Here is a 22,646-nt window from a genome sequence, read left to right as displayed (position 1 = left end):
CTGTAGAGGGTGGGGGGGCGTCCGGCCTGTAGAGGGTGGGGGGGGCGTCCGTCCTGTAGAGGGTGGGGGGGCGTCCGGCCTGTAGAGGGTGGGGGGGGCGTCCGGCCTGTAGAGGGTGGGGGGGCGTCCGGCCTGTAGAGGGTGGGGGGGCGTCCGGCCTGTAGAGGGTGGGGGGGCGTCCGGCCTGTAGAGGTGGGGGGGCGTCCGGCCTGTAGAGGTGGGGGGCGTCCGGGCTGTAGAGGTGGGGGGGCGTCCGGGCTGTAGAGGTGGGGGGGCGTCCGGCCTGTAGGGGGTGGGGGGGCGTCCGGGCTGTAGAGGTGGGGGGGGCGTCCGGCCTGTAGGGGGTGGGGGGCGTCCGGCCTGTAGGGGGTGGGGGGCGTCCGGCCTGTAGGGGGTGGGGGGCGTCCGGCCTGTAGGGGGTGGGGGGCGTCCGGCCTGTAGGGGGTGGGGGGCGTCCGGCCTGTAGGGGGTGGGGGGCGTCCGGCCTGTAGGGGGTGGGGGGCGTCCGGCCTGTAGGGGGTGGGGGGCGTCCGGCCTGTAGAGGTGGGGGGCGTCCGGCCTGTAGAGGTGGGGGGCGTCCGGCGTCTTATGATTTGCGCTTTGTGTGTCGCGTTTCTCACGTGTTCTTTCTCTTCTTACAGGGCGTGGACTCCATAAAACTGGAAAATGGACAGAGCACGTCATCTAAGCTTGGGCTCCCCCCCCTCACCCCGGAGCAGCAGGAGGCGTTACAGAAGGTGAGCCCCCCCACTACCCCTGGTCTTATTATCCTTTAGTGTCAGGCTGCCTCCTCTTATGTCTCTGACCATTGTCAGGAGTCTTCTCTCTCGGCCGCCAACTCTCTTCTCTCTCGGCCGTCATCTCTTCTCTCTCGGCCGTCATCTCTTCTCTCTCGGCCGTCATCTCTTCTCTCTCGGCCGTCATCTCTCCTCTTCTCTCTCGGCCGTCATCTCTCTTCTTCTCTCTCAGCCGCCATCTCTTCTTCTCTCTCGGCCGCCAACTCTCTTCTCTCTCAGCCGTCATCTCTTCTCTCTCGGCCGCCATCTCTCTCTTCTCTCTCGGCCGCCATCTCTCTATTCTCTCTCGGCCGCCATCTCTCTTCTCTCTCGGCCGCCATCTCTCTCTTCTCTCTCGGCCGTCATCTCTCTTCTCTCTCGGCCGCCATCTCTCTCTTCTCTCTCGGCCGTCATCTCTCTTCTCTCTCGGCCGTCATCTCTCTTCTCTCTCGGCCGTCATCTCTCTTCTCTCTCGGCCGCCATCTCTCTTCTCTCTCGGCCGCCATCTCTTCTTCTCTCTCGGCCGTCATCTCTTCTTCTCTCTCGGCCGTCATCTCTTCTTCTCTCTCGGCCGCCATCTCTTCTTCTCTCTCGGCCGCCATCTCTTCTTCTCTCTCGGCCGCCATCTCTTCTTCTCTCTCGGCCGTCATCTCTTCTCTCTCGGCCGTCATCTCTTCTCTCTCGGCCGCCATCTCTCTCTTCTCTCTCGGCCGCCATCTCTCTCTTCTCTCTCGGCCGCCATCTCTCTCTTCTCTCTCGGCCGCCATCTCTCTCTTCTCTCTCGGCCGCCATCTCTCTCTTCTCTCTCGGCCGCCATCTCTCTCTTCTCTCTCGGCCGCCATCTCTCTTCTCTCTCGGCCGCCATCTCTCTTCTCTCTCGGCCGCCATCTCTCTTCTCTCTCGGCCGCCATCTCTCTTCTCTCTCGGCCGTCATCTCTCTTCTCTCTCGGCCGTCATCTCTCTTCTCTCTCGGCCGTCATCTCTCTTCTCTCTCGGCCGTCATCTCTCTTCTCTCTCGGCCGTCATCTCTCTTCTCTCTCGGCCGCCATCTCTCTTCTCTCTCGGCCGCCATCTCTCTTCTCTCTCGGCCGCCATCTCTTCTCTCTCGGCCGCCATCTCTCTTCTCTCTCGGCCGTCATCTCTCTTCTTCTCTCTCGGCCGCCATCTCTCTTCTTCTCTCTCGGCCGCCATCTCTCTTCTTCTCTCTCGGCCGCCATCTCTCTTCTTCTCTCTCGGCCGCCATCTCTCTTCTCTCTCGGCCGTCATCTCTCTTCTCTCTCGGCCGTCATCTCTCTTCTCTCTCGGCCGTCATCTCTCTTCTCTCTCGGCCGTCATCTCTCTTCTCTCTCGGCCGTCATCTCTCTTCTCTCTCGGCCGCCATCTCTCTTCTCTCGGCCGCTTTATTCTAGTGATAGATCAACAAAGCCTACAGAAAAATACATGTTTTGTGCAATTAAACTCTTCTTATTAATTACTTGTGGTTTGTAGCCTCTATTTTCCTGTAGGTTTTGTATATTATCTGGTGCTATTGAATATTTATGTAGATTTATTAGCCTAGGTAACGTGCTTTGTAGTATTCTCACCACTATATAGATGTGATAGATCTTTTGTCTGTCTTCTGGGGTCAGTGCTGATGATAGTTTTTACTTAAAGGGGTTTCCTGGGAGAGTAAATAAAAAATACTATAATAAATGCAATGAAACGTCCCTTACCTGTGTCCCCGAGGCGACTGCTCCTACAGTGATGTCTCCCACATGATTCTGGATAATCTTCCCATCAGGTGAAGGACAGGGCTTGTCTGGTAAGAGGAGCTGCTTGTTATTGTGTGCCAGGTATATGCCGGGTAGATGGCGTTTAGAGCTGGGCGGTATGACCACAAATGTGTATCACAGCCTATCACCTGCCGGGGCGGGACATCGCTGTGGCCTGTGATAGGCTGACGGCTGTCCGACGTTCCCGTCCCCAGCATAAGGCCGACGTAGGTAAGTTAAAGTTTATTTTCTTTATCTTTTGCAGCCTGGGCATAGGGGTACAGCAGTGGTCTGCAATCTGTGGATCTCCAGCTTTTGCAAAACTACAAATCCCAGCATGCCCGGACAGCCGTTGGCTGTCCGGACATGCTGGGAGTTAAAGTTTTGCAACAGCTGGAGGTCCACAGGTTGAAGACCACTGGCGTACAGTATAGAGTTCCATCGCCAGCGGCCTGCAACAAAGAGGAGGAGGGCAGTGCTTGCGGGTGACATATGTGAGTAGTACCCCACTGGGCTGATAATTTATTGGGGGGAGCAGAACAGCGATGGCGGGTAACGTGATTTGGGGGGGGAGCAGAACAGCGCTGGCGGGTAACATGATTTGGGGGGGGAGCAGAACAGCACTGGCGGGTAACATGATTTGGGGGGGAGCAGAACAGCACTGGCGGGTAACATGATTTGGGGGGGGAGCAGAACAGCGCTGGCGGGTAACATGATTTGGGGGGGGGGAGCAGAACAGCGCTGGCGGGTAACATGATTTGGGGGGGGAGCAGAACAGCACTGGCGGGTAACATGATTTGGGGGGGGAGCAGAACAGCGCTGGCGGGTAACATGATTTGGGGGGGGAGCAGAACAGCGCTGGCGGGTAACATGATTTGGGGGAGGAGCAGAACAGCGCTGGCGGGTAACATGATTTGGGGGGGGAGCAGAACAGCGCTGGCGGGTAACATGATTTGGGGGAGGAGCAGAACAGCGCTGGCGGGTAACATGATTTGGGGGAGGAGCAGAACAGCGCTGGCGGGTAACATGATTTGGGGGAGGAGCAGAACAGCGCTGGCGGGTAACATGATTTGGGGGGGGGGCAGAACAGCGCTGGCGGGTAACATGATTTGGGGGGGGCAGAACAGCGCTGGCGGGTAACATGATTTGGGGGGGCAGAACAGCGCTGGTGGGTAACATGATTTGGGGGGGAGCAGAACAGCGCTGGCGGGTAACATGATTTGGGGGGGAGCAGAACAGCGCTGGCGGGTAACATGATTTGGGGGGGGGGCAGAACAGCGCTGGCGGGTAACATGATTTGGGGGGGGGCAGAACAGCGCTGGCGGGTAACATGATTTGGGGGGTGAGCAGGACAGCGCTGGCGGGTAACATGATTTGGGGGGGGAGCAGGACAGCGCTGGCAGGTAACATGATTTGGGGGGGGGGCAGAACAGTGCTGGCGGGTAACATGATTTGGGGGGGGGGAGCAGGACAGCGCTGGCGGGTAACATGATTTGGGGGGGGGGAGCAGGACAGCGCTGGCAGGTAACATGATTTGGGGGGGGCAGGACAGCGCTGGCGGGTAACATGATTTGGGGGGTGAGCAGGACAGCGTTGGCGGGTAACATGATTTGGGGGGAGAGAAGCATGACAGCGCTGGCAGGTAACATGATTTGGGGGGGGGGAGCAGGACAGCGCTGGCAGGTAACATGATTTGGGGGGGGGGGCAGAACAGTGCTGGCGGGTAACATGATTTGGGGGGGGGGGAGCAGGACAGCGCTGGCGGGTAACATGATTTGGGGGGGGGAGCAGGACAGCGCTGGCAGGTAACATGATTTGGGGGGGGCAGGACAGCGCTGGCGGGTAACATGATTTGGGGGGTGAGCAGGACAGCGTTGGCGGGTAACATGATTTGGGGGGAGAGAAGCATGACAGCGCTCGCGTATCACATATTATTAGTTGGGGACAGCGCTGGGCTGATAATTCATTCATTCCCGAGGGGGAGGGGCCAAACCGGTATTGCGGTATGAGGAAAAATTCATATTGTGCAGCACAAAAATTTCGGTATTTGGTATGAACCAGTATACCGCCCAGCCCTAATTGCGTTCTGTAATATTGGGCCGAGTCTGTTATACTGCACCGTGTATATTGCGTGATTTCGGGCCGGGTATGTTGGGTATCTCGTGTTTTAGTATATTGTGTTAATTCTGTTTACATCGCTATTTTGGTTTTGCTTATTTTTTATACCCTAAGTAAACATCTAGTGTCAGATAAAATTCTAAGCATATCTTATTCTGTTATCACCAACCTCTGACACTACAACTCCCAGCATTCCCTGAAAGCCAATGACCATCTGCCATGCTAGGAGTTGTAGTTTGGCACCAGGTCGGAGACAACCATGTTATAACTGGTCAGTGCCCTCCTGTTGATCCTTTTTCTGTGGAGCACCTGTGCTGCCTCCTGTTCTTTCCTTCATAATTCTGAGGACTCTTCCTGACAGATGAGAAAGAATATATATATATATATATTTTATTGCTGTCAACTTGCCCCATCTTGGGCCTCTCTCCATTGAACGTGACCGCTCAGGAGAGGGAACTGGTTATGGGGTCTATGGAAGAATAACGTGTTCCCACATGAACATTTGACCCATAGTTATGTAATGTATAGACTACATGAGGGTTATTGGTTAGTTTGTAGGGACAGGTTCTGTCTATGGTCCTGCTGTAAAGCTGCTCACTAAATTCTGTGAACAGCTTAGAAATAAACTTACATTTTCATTGTGGCTCTAATCAGCAAAATAAAACTTTAAGTGATACTTTCCCTTTAATTTTACAGGACTTGGACATGCGCGTCCTAGGGCCAATTTCATAGAAGCCAGTTAACCTCTCAGGATATATAGGATACGGGGCCAACAATCGTAGTCATGGGCAGTCTCATTCCTCTGACTGCAGGAAAGTGTTGTTGGCTCTTAGTATAATGTGGCATAAATGGAGTGTAGCTGTTGTGCAAGGTTATCTGCTACAGCTGTAAGAAATTGGGGATAACCTATAGTGTAGAGGAGTATGAGGGGGACAGGGGGTCTGCAGGTACAGAGAGGAGATAGTAGGGTCTAGATGAGGACGGGGAGTTTGGGGAAGAGGGCATAGGGGGAGAAGGAGGGAGGGACTGAGGAGCCTGGGGGAGAAGGAGGGAGGGACTGAGGAGCCTGGAGGAGAAGGAGGAAGGGACTGAGGAGCCTGGGGGAGAAGGAGGAAGGGACTGAGGAGCCAGGGGGAGAAGGAGGGAGGGACAGAGGAGCCAGGGGGAGAAGGAGGGAGGGACTGAGGAGCCTGGGGGAGAAGGAGGGAGGGACTGAGGAGCCTGGGGGAGAAGGAGGGAGGGACTGAGGAGCCTGGAGGAGAAGGAGGAAGGGACTGAGGAGCCTGGGGGAGAAGGAGGAAGGGACTGAGGAGCCAGGGGGAGAAGGAGGGAGGGACAGAGGAGCCAGGGGGAGAAGGAGGGAGGGACTGAGGAGCCTGGAGGAGGAGGAGGGAGGGACAGAGGAGCCAGGGGGAGAAGGAGGGAGGGACTGAGGAGCCAGGGGGAGAAGGAGGGAGGGACTGAGGAGCCAGGGGGAGAAGGAGGGAGGGACTGAGGAGCCAGGGGGAGAAGGAGGGAGGGACAGAGGAGCCAGGGGGAGAAGGAGGGAGGGACAGAGGAGCCTGGGGGAGAAGGAGCCAGGGACAGAGGAGCCTGGGGGGAAGAGGGGGATAGTGCTGATAGTGAGGGGGGCAGACAGTGTCTGATCAGGTCTCGGACACCTCAGATTTCTCAGGTTTAGATATGTAATTCTGGGTGTACACATGGGAACCATTTCGTTTTGTTATAGGATTATTATCCAGCATATTCTGGTCGGTCGTATATTATCTGTTGCTCGGTTGGCCAATCATACGTGGCACGGCCCTATCCAGGTGTATGGAGGCTCTGCAGGGGGCTGGTGTGTAGGGTAGAGCGCTGCAACCCCTTTATCCCTTAGATTGTTGGGACCGTCCCTTTAATATCTCCTCTTTGTTATATCCCTTTATATCATGGGAACCTTCACCTTTATCCCTTAGATTGTTGGGACCGTCCCTTTAATATCTCCTCTTTGTTATATCACTTTATATCATGGGAACCTTTAATCATTGTTCTTTATAAATCCACAACTGTCTTCTCTGACTCTAATAAATGTTCTATTGTGGTCAGATTTTATTTTTTACTGATACAGAGCTCCAGATCCTCTGCATAGACTGATAAATATGCCGGGTACCTGTAGTCCCCCCTGGGGGCCGCCCACTGTATGCAGCCAGATTATTGAGTACGGTAATCTCCGGATCTCCCCTCAAAGGAGTTCTGCAGCGGCATATAACTTATACCCTCTCTGCAGGATAGGGGATAAGTGTTTGATCACGGGGGGGTCCTACCGCGATCTCTCATACTGGGACCCTCCACTGCCATGGCTCTGCACGGCTAGTGCTTGTGTTGTCCACTTCACTAGGGTTGACAGACTTGCCACCTCCATTTAGCTCTCTGGGAGAGGCGGGAATGCACGAACGCTGCATCTTCGCATTTCTCATACACATACATAGAGGGGGGGGTGTCAGCCGCCTTGTCATGCTGCAGCCGACATGCCTCCTGCATGGTGGAAGTCGCGACAGAGCTGGAGCCCCGTACAGGAGATAGCGGGGGTCCGACCACTGGGACCCCCGCTATCAAAATGTATCCCCTATCTTGGGGATAGGGGATAAGTTATGTGCAGCTGCAGATCTGCCAGCAAGTGCGCATCTGTTCAGAGGATTTAGAGAGACCCGACCACTAAATTAGTGGGGTTATCCCAAGATTACATCGGATCACCTATCCACAAGTAGTTTTCTCGGTCTCTTTGTATTGGGGGGCACCTATACTGATGGGTAAATGCTTTTGCTGAGCCGCGGACACTGGGAAGAATAGGCTCCTCCCTGGCAGGATATACCCGCCCACTGGAAGTGCCGTAATCTTGTCAGTAGGAGGCAGACACATGTCTGGGAGCGCCCTAGACCTGGCCTTTTTTATTATTTTCTAGTAAGGGCTGTTTAGTTAGATTTTCCTTCCCTTTTTGTTTCCCTTTTTCAGGTGGGGGTTCAGGAGCATGGTGCTCACTTTTCCCCCATATGCGACAAAGGGGCACAGACATAGTTTTATGTACTGTTAACTCCTTCTCGCCAACAGTCAGCACCTGGAGGTTGTACCCTGCTCGCCCTGCTATCTTAGAATGGTATGCTGCAGTGTGGCCATAAGCTGGTTGGAGATGCCTGAGGTCCGCATGTGAGTATGTAACCCCCCCCCCCCCTCTCCTCCCCCTCTCTATAATGGGACTCTGTCCTTTATTGCGGGGCTTGCTCGTGGTCTCATGGAAGAGCTGTGTGTCTGCATACCAGGTCCTGTGGAGGATAGCCGCCGGCCTTTTGCAGCTGCTGCCTCCACAGGCATTCTTTTCCTGCTCACCTCTGAACAGCCTTGCTGTTCCTCCTTTCCGCCAACTATGTTTTCCCCTACTGCGGGGGTCGGCAGCATGCTGGGGGCTCAGTCGGCGGGAGTTCATGGTTATGGCGGCATATGGCCCCTGAGCCAGCACGAGACCATGAGGCCAGGCAGCGCCTCTTCTCTGTTTTTCAGGGGTCTGTGGCGGCATGTGGCTCCGCCCTTCTCCCTCTGAGAGCATGTGGTCCGGGAGGCCAGGCAGCGCGACTTCTCTGTTTTTCAGGGGTCTATGGTGGCATGTGGCCCCGCCCTCCTCCCTCTGAGAGCATGTGGTCCTGAAGGCCAGGCAGTGCCTCTTCTCTGTTTTTCAGGGGTCTGTGGCGGCATGTGGCTCCGCCCTTCTCCCTCTGAGAGCATGTGGTCCGGGAGGCCAGGCAGCGCGACTTCTCTGTTTTTCAGGGGTCTATGGTGGCATGTGGCCCCGCCCTCCTCCCTCTGAGAGCATGTGGTCCTGAAGGCCAGGCAGTGCCTCTTCTCTGTTTTTCTGGGGTCTATGGTGGCATGTGGCCCCGCCCTTCTCCCTCTGAGAGCATGTGGTCCAGGAGGCCAGGCAGCGCCTCTTTCTCAGGTCCGTGGATCATTCATGTGGCTGGTGAGTGCTTACCCGCGGATGTGATCATTGCACCTCCAGCGGCATCTAGCTCCGCCCCTCCACCGGCATCTTGCTCTGCCCCATCTCCATTGCGGGGTCAGCTGTGCTCCGTTATCTGAGCGGCTCCTTCGGCGTCCCTAAGCTACAACCTGGCAGGAGTTCTTCTGGTCCGGCCCGCTCTTGTCCCCTAGCCTCGGAGTTGTGCAGCACCTTACCAGGCGCTCCTAGGGCTTCTAGCCGCTCTACCTTCGGGGATCATGCGCACATATTCGGTGCACGGTGCCTTGCTACCACACTTCCTTTCTGCCATTTTGGGGTGTGTGTAAGAGAGAGAAAAGAATCTCTGCTGCTGGCCTCAGGCCATTTAGTGGCGCTTGTCACCCTCTTGTGGCCTATAATTAAATTGTTCCTTATTTTCCATTGCACTCTTGTGACTTCTGGAGGTGCTGTTCTTTTCAGCTTAGTATCTGCTGGGCTCTTTTTCTGGGACTGTACACGGGGCCCCTTCTCATTGTCTCAATCACCCTGTATGGGACCTGATATGGCCCATTACATTGGGTATGTCTCTGACCTACTTTTGGCAGGGTTCTCACTCTGGCATGGAGCGTATGTGACTCGCCGTGGCGGGTCATTGCCTGGGATTTCATGATCCCTTGGACTATTACGCGGTTACGGACAGGTCTGTTTCTCCTCTACCGCTGGTTGCCATGACACGTCTGTCATGTTTGCCGGTTTCTTGGTGTGCACACATTCTCTCCACAGGCTGCTGCATCTGCAGCTACTGCCCTGGATCCCCACGTTCAGTGCGAGGTCTCCGTGGAAGTGTCCCTGCGTGGACATGGATTGTACCTGCTCTAATTGGGCCAGGTACAGGTAGTTTTGCCTGTCTCATCTCACAACTGCCGCGGCTGAATTACGGTACCCCTGGAGTGACCATTGGAGTGATGCGCTGTCTACTATGGACCATACCAGTAAGCCAGACAGTGGTCTGCATGGTTTTCTCGGTCACTTCTCCAAAGGCTGATGTATCTGCAGCTGAAGTTCCGGTACCTCACTGCTAGTGCGTGGTGTCCGGTGGAGTTATCTGGCATGTCCTATGGACCCTATACAGGGCGATGGGATACAACCCACGGCTCCTAAGCCTCACCTGATCTCCCAGGGTGACAGGGATTCTATCCATGGCTTTTAGACTTCCCCTGACTTTCCTCGTGCTTCAAAGGGGCACAGTTATTGCCTGTCTGTCCCCTTATCACCAGCGCCTGGAGGGGCACTCGTTACGCCAGACTTTTGTCAGTACGGTTTCTGCCTCTGTCGGTCTCCCATCTCTGGGCTGCCGCGTACATGGCTGTGGCTTCCCATACCTCACTGTTGGTGTGAGGAATCTGTCTGAGGGTTCCTGCAGGCACAAGGGACTGCTGCCAGTCATCAGCCATTAGTCTGCATGGTCACCATTGGGTCACCCATCAGATTGGCTGCACTCCTGTGCCCAACTTTCTGTGGGAGGGTTCTCAGGATTGTTCCTGTGCTTTCTGGAATCCTCCACCAGTCAGCCAGATGGATGTCCGCGTGGTTTACTGCTAAGACGGGTCAACTAACATACACTTCCCACACCGTGGCGGAAGTTCAGGTAACCACTGCTAAGGCGTAGTTCCGAGTGGGTCTCCCCATGTTGCTCCATGGGCCCTATACAATGCACCACGTGCTGGTTCGCGGGGTTCTCTACTTACCGCGTCCCTCTCTTCATGCCTGCCGCTCTCACAGTTTAAGGCTAATAACCCATTTTTAGTGTGTGGTTTTGAATGCAGGATCCGTGTGGCCTTGGTCCCTATGCCAGATAGCCAGACATGTCTGCATGGCTTTCTAATCCACCAGGTCACCTCCCCCATTCCTGCCGCTCCTGTAGTCCAGTGACTCCTTCCATGTGAAGTTCCACATAGTGTGGGTTTATTGGACTTTTATACCTGTAATCCAGACACTGTCGATATGTTTCCGGTAACACATACATCCTTCATCTCTTGCAGCTGAGACAGCAGTCCTGGTGTGTGGCACCATTAGGAGATGGGGTGTGGGCATTCTCCTGCAGGTTCCAGGGCATTTCACAGCAACAGCAGCACTCTCTGTCCCCTTTCTTACAGTGCCCCGTTGGCCTGCTAAGGGCATGGTTGTGACACACCATAGGGCGCTGAGTCTGTTTTCCATACGGCCGGATTTTTGGATGTCTGCCGTTCCTTCGTTTCTGCATTCTTGGCACCCCGCTACTATTGTGAGGTATGCATGTCTGGGTGCCTAGGTCCTCTGCACGTGTGGAGCCCACCCTCCCATGGGGTGTGCCTCGGGCCTTCTGTGATCTTGTTCTAAAGGCCTGCACCCTGGCATAGTGAGTGTAGGGGTGACAGTCAGTTTAGCCCCCTCTAACCCCCCCCCAATTCCTCCAGTTTTCTTTCCTAGGTTCCTGTGCAGGGTAGCTCAAGCATCTGCTCTGTTGCCTCTGGTGTTCCCCTCAACGCCGTTGGTTGCTCTGTGCGTGTGCTTCTTACTCTCATTCCTAGCAATGTCTTTGTTTGCCCAGCACCAGTGTCCAGGATCCCGATCCCTCCATCTCTCTGTATGTTGTTGCAGGGTACCTGGGGCTACGTCCACCCAGTACTTTGTCCCGGTGCCGTAGGGCTGCATTTCTCTGCTACTACAGTGTCTGGGGCACTTGACAATCCCCCCTTTCACAGTGGGTACAAGGATCCGGAGCTTGGCATGGTCGGTGCTGGAGTTTCCTCTCACCCACCCCCTGTTTTCCCCTCCACTAGAGGGGCTTTTCGCTGAGCGCTATCTTCTGCCTAGATGGAGCCATCTCTCTCTCTCTCTCTTCCCACTAAATAGGGGGGGTATCTGGTTGGGCCTTTGTTTTTTGCTAAGAGCATTCAGAAGAGCTTTTTGCTGTCTATGCTTGTGTGCTTACTGCCCACTATTGCAGCCTGGTTGTCTTCCTGTTTTTTTTTTTTTTTTTGTAATTTTTATTTATTAATTTTTGGGGGTTATCTACTGCTGCCTATGCAGCTCTTCTCTTTTTTGGAGGAGTTTATGCAATCATGTATGGCTCAGCGACAGCCAATCTAGCCACAGTCTGTTTGGGTCCTGCCATTGCTCTCCTCCTCCTTTTGGCGTAATCGCCCTGGAAGAGTGTGTTTCTCGTCAGTGTCTGTTGTGCTACACAGACACAACAGTATTCTAGAGGGAGCTTCCTATGCCCAGACCCTGGGAGTCCCTTCTGGGTCCCCTTTTGTTTTCCCTCTGTACCGTCCTGACGGGATGTTGCTTCTGAGTGCTCTGGTCCATGTTGACCGCTGGGGTCCAACTCCGGTTAGTCTCCTTGTCTTGTACACAATCCTAGACTGCTGTGGCGTGCCTTCTCTTTTTTTAGGTCGGCCATCCTGGTTCTTTGGGTCTTAGTGATGGTTGAGGTCTCGGGCATGTGTAGCTCTCCTGCCCAGACTTCTCCGTGATCCCATTGTGGGCTGTCTTTCTGTACTGCACTTGTCTTGACACGAAAGTTTGTCTCCCGGAGCGTTTCTCGGGTGTACGTACCCTTCAGGTGTAAGACTTCCAGGAGACGCAGGAACCTCCAACTCCCATGTCTGTCTCTCCGGTGTTCCAGGATGCTCCTTTTCAGGGCATTCTGTTCCTTTTTTGGCTGTTGTTACTTTCAGTCTCCTCCTTCAGGGTCCGGCATTTTGGTCATCCGGATTACACCAGTTGGGCTGATTTTGCTTTTTCGGGTTCTCGCGGTGGGACCCTGGGAAAGGGGTTTTGGGTCTCCAGATGTTCAGGTCATCTATCTTATACACCAGGCACCAAACTTGAGCCAGTTTGTCTTTCTTTTTTTCAGTGGTTTTCTGGTCTCCACCTTTTAGTGCTCGCCTTCTGCTATGGCGTACGCTGCTCTCCCTGGCGCCTTTCTGTCATGTTCTCTTGAATTTGTCGTCCCTGGATGGGGTTCTCTTGTTGTGCCCTTTTTTCCATTTTTGTTTCCCAGCTGGGCTAGCCCTCTGTCTGGTTCTGTGTTCCTTGGGGTTGATTTCCTATTTCCTTCCAGGATGGTTCTGGCCCATCTGTCTTCCTAGTTGACCTTTTTTCTTGGCTCTCTATATGGACCATAGGTTCAGTCTCTACAAAGGACTGTCCCTTCCTTTGGTGTCCTAGTCCATCTCCATGGACAGGGATTTTCCGGGAGCTCAGTTTCTTGGCCTTGTTTGTTTCTTGCCTGGGGTCTCGTCCGCAGACCTTACAGACGAATGGGTTTGGTCTCCGGATAGATTCCCTTTCTCAAGTAGTTATTCCCACCCTAGGGGACTGCTTTGGTGCGTCCCATCAGAATAGGTGTCCCCCAATGAAGAGCGACTGAGAAAAGGAGATTTTTTTTTTTTTGTACTCACCGTAAAATCTTTCTTGTAGCCTTCATTGGGGGGACACTGCACCAACCCATATCTTCATTTTTTGTCTGGATGATCTTTTCTGGTTCTTTTTATCTGTGATTCTTTTCCAGGGTCCTTCGGACATGTCTTTGTTGGCTTCTCCTACTGCTTTGTGACAAAACGGATGACCTCACTTCTTGTGGGCGGGTATATCCTGCCAGGGAGGAGGGAACTTTTTTCCTAGTGGCAAGAGCGTATACCCATCAGTATAGGTGTCTCCCCCCCCCCCCCCCAATGAAGGCTACGAGAGAGAAATTTTACGGGGAGTAAAAAAAAAAATCTCCTTTTTATTGGTATTCATATACAGTGGTCCCTCAACATATGATGGTAATTCATTTTCCAAACGAGCCATCGTTTGTCGAATCCATTGTATGTTGAGGGATTGGTGCAATGTAGGGTATAGGAAGCTGTACTCGCCTGTCCCCGCCGCTCGAGATGGTGTCCCCGCCGCTCCCGATGGTGACCCTGGGCCTCCGCTGGGTCCTCCGCTGTCTTCTCCGGTCCTCCGCTGTCTTCTCCGGTCCTCTTCTGTCTTCCGCAAGGCCTTACTGGGCCTGCGTAGCGACGTCATTATGCCGCTGTGTACGCCATTCCTATTGGATGAAGTGCGCAGAAGCGTATTGACGTCATCGGAGAGGGCCGATAAGACACCGGAAGACCAGCGCTGGACCCGGAGGGCACCCCGGAGCATCGTGGAGGGGTAAATAATACTTACCGCACCACACGGGGAACATTAAGCTGCTATCCGGCAGCAACTTAAGCATTTGGCGCTGCTGGATAGCACTTAATGCGATGGCCCCGACATAAAAAAGCATCGTATGTTGATTTCATCATATGTCGGGGCCATTGTAGCTCGGGGTGTCACTGTACAGTAAAAGAAAGTGGTTCACTCAACCAGGCTCAATCATTCATGTTGGCAATCACATGTTAGTGTTCGGCCACTTAAAGGGTTACTCCAGACATTTATTTATTTAGTCTATATGCCCGGACTGCAACAATCAAAATAAACTTTTACTTTCTGCTGGTGCCCCCAATATTGGTCTCCAGTCCTCTGGCCCCAGTCTTCCTGGTTTTGGAGCCCAACACATCACACTGCTGGTCAGCTTATTGCTGGTCACAGGGATATCCTGCCTTGGCTGGTGATAGGCTAAGCGACAGGGTAATGTAACGGGCCTGGGCACCAGGGAATAGGCCGCACCTGATACATGACTCTACTGCTTATCATTATAAGAATGATGAGGAGAGAGAGAGAGAGAGAGATATATCCAAATTATAATGTAGTTGTTGTTACATGTATTTTGATATTTTATACATAAATTATATATATCTATCTCAATAAAAATTATTTTAATGGTGGCAGCCCGGGGATATAGGCTAAGTAAAAATAGAAATGGCTGGAGTGCCACTTTAAATTCATAGTGCACAATGTTCCGTCTGCGCCTAAGTCCTTTTTACTACAGTGTAGTTGTCGGGTACTAAAGGTTCTGTCATTAACCTTTCAGACAACAGGCGTGTACATGGGCTAAACGTTGCGTAGGCTAAGGGGGTATACATGACTAAGGGGGGGGTTTCCCCTGAAACGTAGTGCGGCAGGCACATCTGAAGACGTCAGTGAGTAATTCCTTCATGGACTGTTGTACATATGTGTCTCACTTGCCTACGCAATGTTTAGCCCATGGACACGCCTGTTTAGGTACCATTTTAAATTGATTTGGGCTGCATACTCGGTTACTTGGGGTGAAGTTCAGCTGACAGCAATTTAAATGGACGCACAACAGATTGTCAGCCGATGAATGAGTTGTTGCCTGATGGCTGATCGCTGGCCCTTTTACATCAGGCTTTCAGTTGGGTGATCAGTATGGGGGGGGGGCTGACCGCTGGGATCCCTGTGATCATGTGACCTATATTATTATTTTGAGTGGGAATCAAGCATGGTCGCTTCCTGCATTCAGTCGCTATAGGACTTCCAGAGCGCAGTATTCAGCTGTCAATGGCGCATGGAGGGTACACTGGACCACCACTCCTGTTCTCATTATTGGTGAGACCCCATTGATGAGATACTTATCTCCCCCTTGTGATAATTTGTAATCTTGGGGTTACCTCAGGCTGGAGAAATCATGATGGGCGGTTTAGTGAGTTATGACCTTGCTGTGAGGATTCCTCTGGTGACTTTCCCTTTGAGGTCTATGCTGTGGACCTGTGGTGAGGAGCGCCCATGCCTCCCTCTAGTTTATGGTTCTTGTCCTGAAGGTATGTACCCCCCATCTTGTGCTAGTGCAGATACGGCCATCATGTCAGAATCAGCTCATTGTCACGTAAGAGCGTCAGAACCTCCTTGGGCTTCTCCCGCTTCTATTTTATAGAGCTCCCCCAGTGCTGGACGACCCGGTGAGTGGGACAGGTGACCAGGCTTGGAGGAGGATGAACCTCCTGGCCCAAGTCCTAGAGAGGTAAGGTGAGGGTGCCCTGTAGTGCAGAGTGGCTCCGGACCGAAGCTTGCCCTGCCTGATGTGTGCCGCCGGGTGTCCTCTGCCGCTACCGCAGTGACGACCTTCTGCTAAGACCCGCGGTTCTCTCCCTCTTCTCATTGTTTTCTTATCTTCTTCATAGGCAAAGAAATACGCCATGGAACAAAGTATCAAGAGCGTCTTAGTGAAACAAACCATCGCCCATCAGCACCAGCAGCTCACCAACCTTCAGGTAAGTGCTCGCCATGTGCCCTCCTCGTACCAGGCCAGCATTGCATCTTCCAGGCTCAAAGAGATATGAGAACTGGGCAGCAGATTGAAATGGTGTTACGCCTGTCTTTTGTTTCCTTCCCCTTATTTCTGTGGCTTTAAATGTTTTTTAATCGTGATGTGGATTATCTTTTGTGACAATTTGAGAGTGAAGTACTAGAACTCCCAGAAGTCCAGTCCCCCCCCCCCCCCCCCCCCCCTGCTGGGTGAATGCCACGTCCACCTCTAGACTATTGTATGTGACTTGTTTTCCTCCTACGGCTCTATGCCCCCCGAGCCCTCACCCCCATCCCCATTCATCATGTGACTTCCTAGTCATTTGTTAGCAGCTGATAAGCCCCTCGAGGAGGAAAACTCAGAACTATCCCCCCATTTATTTCTACAGGTTCTCTGTTACTTGTGTCTACTTGAATCTAGAGCAGAGAACATTACACAGAAAGCGGCAGCGGACTGAACTGTGTCTTTACTGTCTTTCAGATGGCAGCAGTGACAATGAGCTTTGGAGATCCACTCTCACCTTTACAATCGGTCAATAGAAATATTCACTTCTTCTGGGGAACCATTCTTGTGTTGTGGGAGGAGGGGGGTGGGCTGTGCATCTCTTCCTGTGGGGGGGGGGGGCGGCTATAGTCCTGGTTCTGGGGTGTGATAAAAATCCTTCATGAAATCTGTATATCTGCACTAGACATTGAGCCTATTGTCACCGGGAGGCTGAAGGTAAGGGGTTAACTCGTAGATGTGATCACACTGCAGACTAGGAGAGGCGCAGGGCACCGGATGGGTTTCTGATGGGACCTCTTATCATTATGGGATGTCGCCATTACATCTTGTCTCTACAGGGGCCGACTCATCCATGTAATGTGTCCTATGGGCCTATATATATATATATATATATATATATATATATATATATATATATATATAGGGGAGGTGGCCACCTGCAGGGGTCATATGTGCATTTATAGACTCATCCATGTAATGTGTCCTATGGGCCTATATATATATATATTCTATAGGGGAGGTGGGCACCTGCAGGGGTCATATGTGCATTTATAGACTCATCCATGTAATGTGTCTTAGAGGATTATATACATCCATAGGATAGTGGGAGGTGGAGACCTGCAGAGATTAGATAGATAGAGATAGATTATATATATATAATCTATCTCTCTCTATCTATAGGATAGTGGAAGGTGTGGACCTGCGGGAATGATATGTGTCTGTACTCATTGATCCTCTTATAATAATCATAATGTGATAAAACTCTTATTGATCATGGACATAAGTATTCATACCCTTTACTAGGACACGTGACCTTTTATTTCTGGCTCCTCTTCCTTTTTTTCTCCTGATCATCTCTGAGATGGTTTTTCTACCATGATTGGAGTCACCAGGGGTAAATACAGATGATTGGACAAGACACAGCCCTGTCTATATAAGGTCTCACAGCAGGCAATGTGTATCAGTAAACATGAGGGGAAAGAACTGCCTGTAGAGCTAAAACAGGATTGTGTGAAGGAACAGATCTGGAGAAGGTAAAAAAGAAAAAATCAGCTGCGATGAAAGTTCCCATAGCTCAGTGGTCTTCATAATTCTTACATGGGAGAAGAAGGAACAACCAGGACTCTTCCTACAGCTGCTGCCCCAAACTAAAGAATCTGGGGGAGAAGGGTCTTGGTAAGACTGCATTCACATTACAGTGCAGCTGGTGGAGGAGAAAACCGTGCGCTCCCATACCCAAGACGGATCGGCCCCAAACTCCATTGACTTTAATGAGCTGACCAGAGTCACAGTGACTCCGGTTGGCTCATTTCTGCCCCGTAGACAGTTTTGTGGCCAGACCTAAAACCGTAGTTTACTATGGTTTTAGATCCGGTCACAAAACCAGATACGGGGCAGAAATGAGCCAACCGGAGTCACTGTAACTCTGGTCAGCTCATTAAAGTCAATGGAGTTCAGCGCCGATCCGGGTGGGGTACGGGAGCGCATGGGTTTTCCCCTCCCCCAGCCAGATCCGGCAGCCGTACGCTGCAATCGTAATGTGAATGCAGCCTCCACTATCTGAGCTTTATGGCAGAAAGAAGCTCTGGGGGAAACCAGGCACTGCCCAATACCATCCCTACAGTGATCATGGTGGGGGCAGCATCATGTCTGGGGAAAACCAGGCACTGCCCATCACCTGCCCAATACCATCCCTACAGTGATCATGGTGGGGGCAGCATAATGTCTGGGGGAAACCAGGTACTGCCCATCACCTGCCCAATACCATCCCTACAGTGATCATGGTGGGGGCAGCATCATGTCTGGGGAAAACCAGGCACTGCCCATCACCTGCCCAATACCATCCCTACAGTGATCATGGTGGGGGCAGCATCATGTCTGGGGAAAACCAGGCACTGCCCATCACCTGCCCAATACCATCCCTACAGTGATCATGGTGGGGGCAGCATCATGTCTGGAGGAAACCAGGCACTGCCCATCACCTGCCCAATACCATCTCTACAGTGATCATGGTTGGGGCAGCATCACATCTGGGGGAAACCAGGAACTGCCCATCACCTGCCCAATACCATCCCTACAGTGATCATGGTGGGGGCAGCATCATGTCTGGAGGAAACCAGGCACTGCCCATCCCCTGCCCAATACTATCCATACAGTGATCATGGTGGGGGCAGCATCATGTCTGGGGGAAACCAGGTACTGCCCATCACCTGCCCAATACCATCCCTACAGTGATCATGGTTGGGGCAGCATCACATCTGGGGGAAACCAGGAACTGCCCATCACCTGCCCAATACCATCCCTACAGTGATCATGGTGGGGGCAGCATCATGTCTGGAGGAAACCAGGCACTGCCCATCCCCTGCCCAATACTATCCATACAGTGATCATGGTGGGGGCAGCATCATGTCTGGGGGAAACCAGGCACTGCCCATCACCTGCCCAATACCATCCCTACAGGGATCATGGTGGGGGCAGCATCATGTCTGGAGGAAACCAGGCACTGCCCATCACCTGCCCAATACCATCCCTACAGTGATCATGGTGGGGGCAGCATCATGTCTGGGGGAAACCAGGTACTGCCCATCACCTGCCCAATACCATCCCTACAGTGATCATGGTGGGGGCAGCATCATGTCTGGAGGAAACCAGGCACTGCCCATCACCTGCCCAATACCATCCCTACAGTGATCATGGTGGGGGCAGCATAATGTCTGGGGGAAACCAGGTACTGCCCATCACCTGCCCAATACCATCCCTACAGTGATCATGGTGGGGGCAGCATCATGTCTGGGGGAAACCAGGTACTGCCCATCACCTGCCCAATACCATCCCTACAGTGATCATGGTGGGGGCAGCATCATGTCTGGGGGAAACCAGGCACTGCCCATCACCTGCCCAATACCATCCCTACAGTGATCATGGTGGGGGCAGCATCATGTCTAGAGGAAACCAGGTACTGCCCATCACCTGCCCAATACCATCCCTACAGTGATCATGGTGGGGGCAGCATCATGATGTGGGGGAAACCAGGTACTGCCCATCACCTGTACAATACCATCCCTACAGTGATCATGGTGGGGGCAGCATCATGTCTGGAGGAAACCAGGCACTGCCCATCACCTGTACAATACCATCCCAACAGTGGTCATGGTGGGGGCAGCATCATGTCTGGGGGAAACCAGGTACTGCCCATCACCTGCCCAATACCATCCCTACAGTGATCATGGTGGGGGCAGCATCATGTCTGGAGGAAACCAGGCACTGCCCATCACCTGCCCAATACCATTCCTACAGTGATCATGGTGGGGGCAGCATCATGTCTGGGGGAAACCAGGTACTGCCCATCACCTGCCCAATACCATCCCTACAGTGATCATGGTGGGGGCAGCATCATGTCTGGGGGAAACCAGGTACTGCCCATCACCTGCCCAATACCATCCCTACAGTGATCATGGTGGGGGCAGCATCATGATGTGGGGGAAACCAGGCACTGCCCATCACCTGCCCAATACCATCCCTACAGTGATCATGGTGGGGGCAGCATCATGATGTGGGGGAAACCAGGCACTGCCCATCACCTGCCCAATACCATCCCTACAGTGATCATGGTGGGGGCAGCATCATGATGTGGGGACAGGGAGACTGGTCAGAGTTGAGGGAGAGCTAAATGGAGCAAAGTGCAGAGATATTCTGAATTTAAACCTGATCCAGAACGCTTTGGGCCTCAGACTGGCCTGATCGTTCACCTTCCAATAAGACAATGCCCCTAAGCACACGGCCAGGACAACATAGGAGCGGCTTAGGGACAACTCTGTGAATGTCTTCCAGTGGCCCAGCCAGAGCCCGAACCCAATGGGTAATCTCTGGAGAGACTTTAATATGGCCTCACCGATGGTCCCATACAACCTGACAGAGCTGAGAAGAATAAAATCCCCAAATCCAGGTGTGTAGACCTTGTGGCCTCATCCCCAAGATGACTGGAGGCCGAATCACTGCCAGAGGGATTTCACCTAAGTCCCGATTAAAGGGTATGAATACTTATGTGACTGCAAGGTTATAGTATTTCCTTCGCAATAAATTGGTTAAGATTTGTAACATTCTGTGATCACTTTATTATGGGGGATTGAGGGCAGATAAATGGGGAAACCTAGATTTTTCAAAATATTTTTTAAAATTTTAGCACAAGGCTTCAACATAAGTGTGGGAAAGGGTCTGAATACGTTCCGAATGCATTATACATTGTTACTTATCCTGAGTTATATCCTGTATTATACTCCAGAGCTGTACTCACTATTCTGCTGGTGAGGTCACTGTGTACATACATTACTGATCCTGTACTGATCCTGAGTTATATCCTATATTATACTCCAGAGCTGTACTCACTATTCTGCTGGTGGGGTCACTGTGTACATACATTACATTACTTATCCTGTACTGATCCTGAGTTATATCCTGTATTATACTCCAGAGCTGTACTCATTATTCTGCTGGTGAGATCACTGTGTACATACATTACATTACTTATCCTATACTGATCCTGAGTTATATCCTGTATTATACTCCAGAGCTGTACTCACTATTCTGCTGATGGGGGTCACTGTGCACATACATTATTTATCCTGTACTGATCCTGAGTTATATCCTGTATTATACCCCAGAGCTGTACTCACTATTCTGCTGGTGAGATCACTGTGTACATACATTACATTACTTATCCTGTACTGATCCTGAGTTATATCCTGTATTATACCCCAGAGCTGTACTCACTATTCTGCTGGTGAGATCACTGTGTACATACATTACATTACTTATCCTGTACTGATCCTGAGTTATATCCTGTATTATACTCCAGAGCTGTACTCACTATTCTGCTGGTGAGGTCACTGTGTATATACATTACATTACTTATCCTGTACTGATCCTGAGTTATATCCTGTATTATACTCCAGAGCTGTACTCACTATTCTGCTGGTGAGGTCACTGTGTACATACATTACATTACTTATCCTGTACTGATCCTGTGTTATATCCTGTATTATACTCCTGAGCTGTACTCACTATTCTGCTGGTGGTCACTGTGTACATACATTACATTACTTATCCTGTACTGATCCTGAGTTATATCCTGTATTATACCCCAGAGCTGTACTCACTATTCTGCTGGTGGGGGTCACTGTGCACATACATTATTTATCCTGTACTGACAAACCAACACAACCTGCATTCTCCTGTATTGATTTTATGGGTGTCCATCTTCAGCCTAGTTGTGGTGCCCTGCTAGCCACATGTGGATACAAGTAATATATGAAATATATAGAATTGCACTTGAATATTGCTAAAAAAAATAAATAAATTCTACCTATATCTTCCCACCAGTACTCTAGTAGTGAATGGCAGTATTTAGTGGTAATCTGGTAAAGTTCTGTTATCCCTCCATACTCTCTAGGAGCCTGATGACTTGCATGTGTGTTATCTCATCCCCCCCCCCCCAGCAGTAATCACATTCAGCACCCACCTCTCCTCCCCCCTCCTCAGCAGTAATCACATTCAGGGATTACATCATCCCCCCCCCCCAAGCAGCAAGCAGTAATTCACATTTAGGGCTCGCATCTCATTGACCCTCCCCAAGCAGTGATGATACTGGGGGCTCGCATTTCATCCCCCCCCCCCAGCAGTAATAATTACTAATAATTGAATAATTACTCTTTATATAGCGCACACAGATTCCACAGCGGTGTACATTTAGCACTCTCTTCTCATTCCCCCCAGCAGTAATCACATTCAGGGCTCACATCTCATTCCCCCCCCCCCCCCCCCCAGCAGTAATTACATTCAGGGCTCACATCTCATCCACCCCAATAGTAATCCCATTCAGGGATCAGATCTCATCCTCCCCAGTAGTAATCCCATTCAGGGCTTGCATCTCATCCCCCCCCCAGCAGTAATCATGTAATCACATTCAGGGCTCACATCTCATCCCCCCCCCCCCAGCAGTAATCACATTCAGGGCTCACATCTCATCCCCCTCAGCAGTAATCACATTCAGGGATCACATCTCACCCCCCCCCCCCCCCAGCAGTAATCACATTCAGGGATCACCTTTTAATCCCCCCCCCCCCCCCCCAGCAGTAATCACACTCGGGGATCACATCCCTCCCCCAGCAGTAATTACATTCAGGGATCACATCTCATTCCCCCCCCCCCCCCCCCCCCCTCAGCAGTAATCGCATTCAGGGATCACATTCCCTCCCCCCCCCCCAGCAGTACTCACATTCAGGGATCACATCCCCCCCCCAGCAGTA

General features: G+C 52.1%; 1 protein-coding gene across 1 annotated transcript in view; it reads left to right on the top strand.

Moving 5' to 3' along the window:
* The window catches only part of PUF60 (poly(U) binding splicing factor 60), a 44,831-nt gene that overhangs the window by 1,662 nt on the left and 20,523 nt on the right, over positions 1 to 22,646 (top strand). Inside the window, exons 2-4 of the mRNA XM_056554329.1 lie at positions 642 to 737; positions 15,713 to 15,802; positions 16,318 to 16,368. Of these exons, the coding sequence (XP_056410304.1) occupies positions 642 to 737; positions 15,713 to 15,802; positions 16,318 to 16,368 (237 nt within the window). The remainder of the gene's footprint in view (positions 1 to 641; positions 738 to 15,712; positions 15,803 to 16,317; positions 16,369 to 22,646) is intronic.

This window comes from Hyla sarda, unplaced genomic scaffold (genome assembly GCF_029499605.1).
Source record: "Hyla sarda isolate aHylSar1 unplaced genomic scaffold, aHylSar1.hap1 scaffold_67, whole genome shotgun sequence".
In the NCBI taxonomy this organism is placed as follows: domain Eukaryota; kingdom Metazoa; phylum Chordata; class Amphibia; order Anura; family Hylidae; genus Hyla; species Hyla sarda.
The sequence above is the reverse complement of the archived record's forward strand: the minus strand, read 5'-3'. Positions and strand labels throughout refer to the sequence as shown.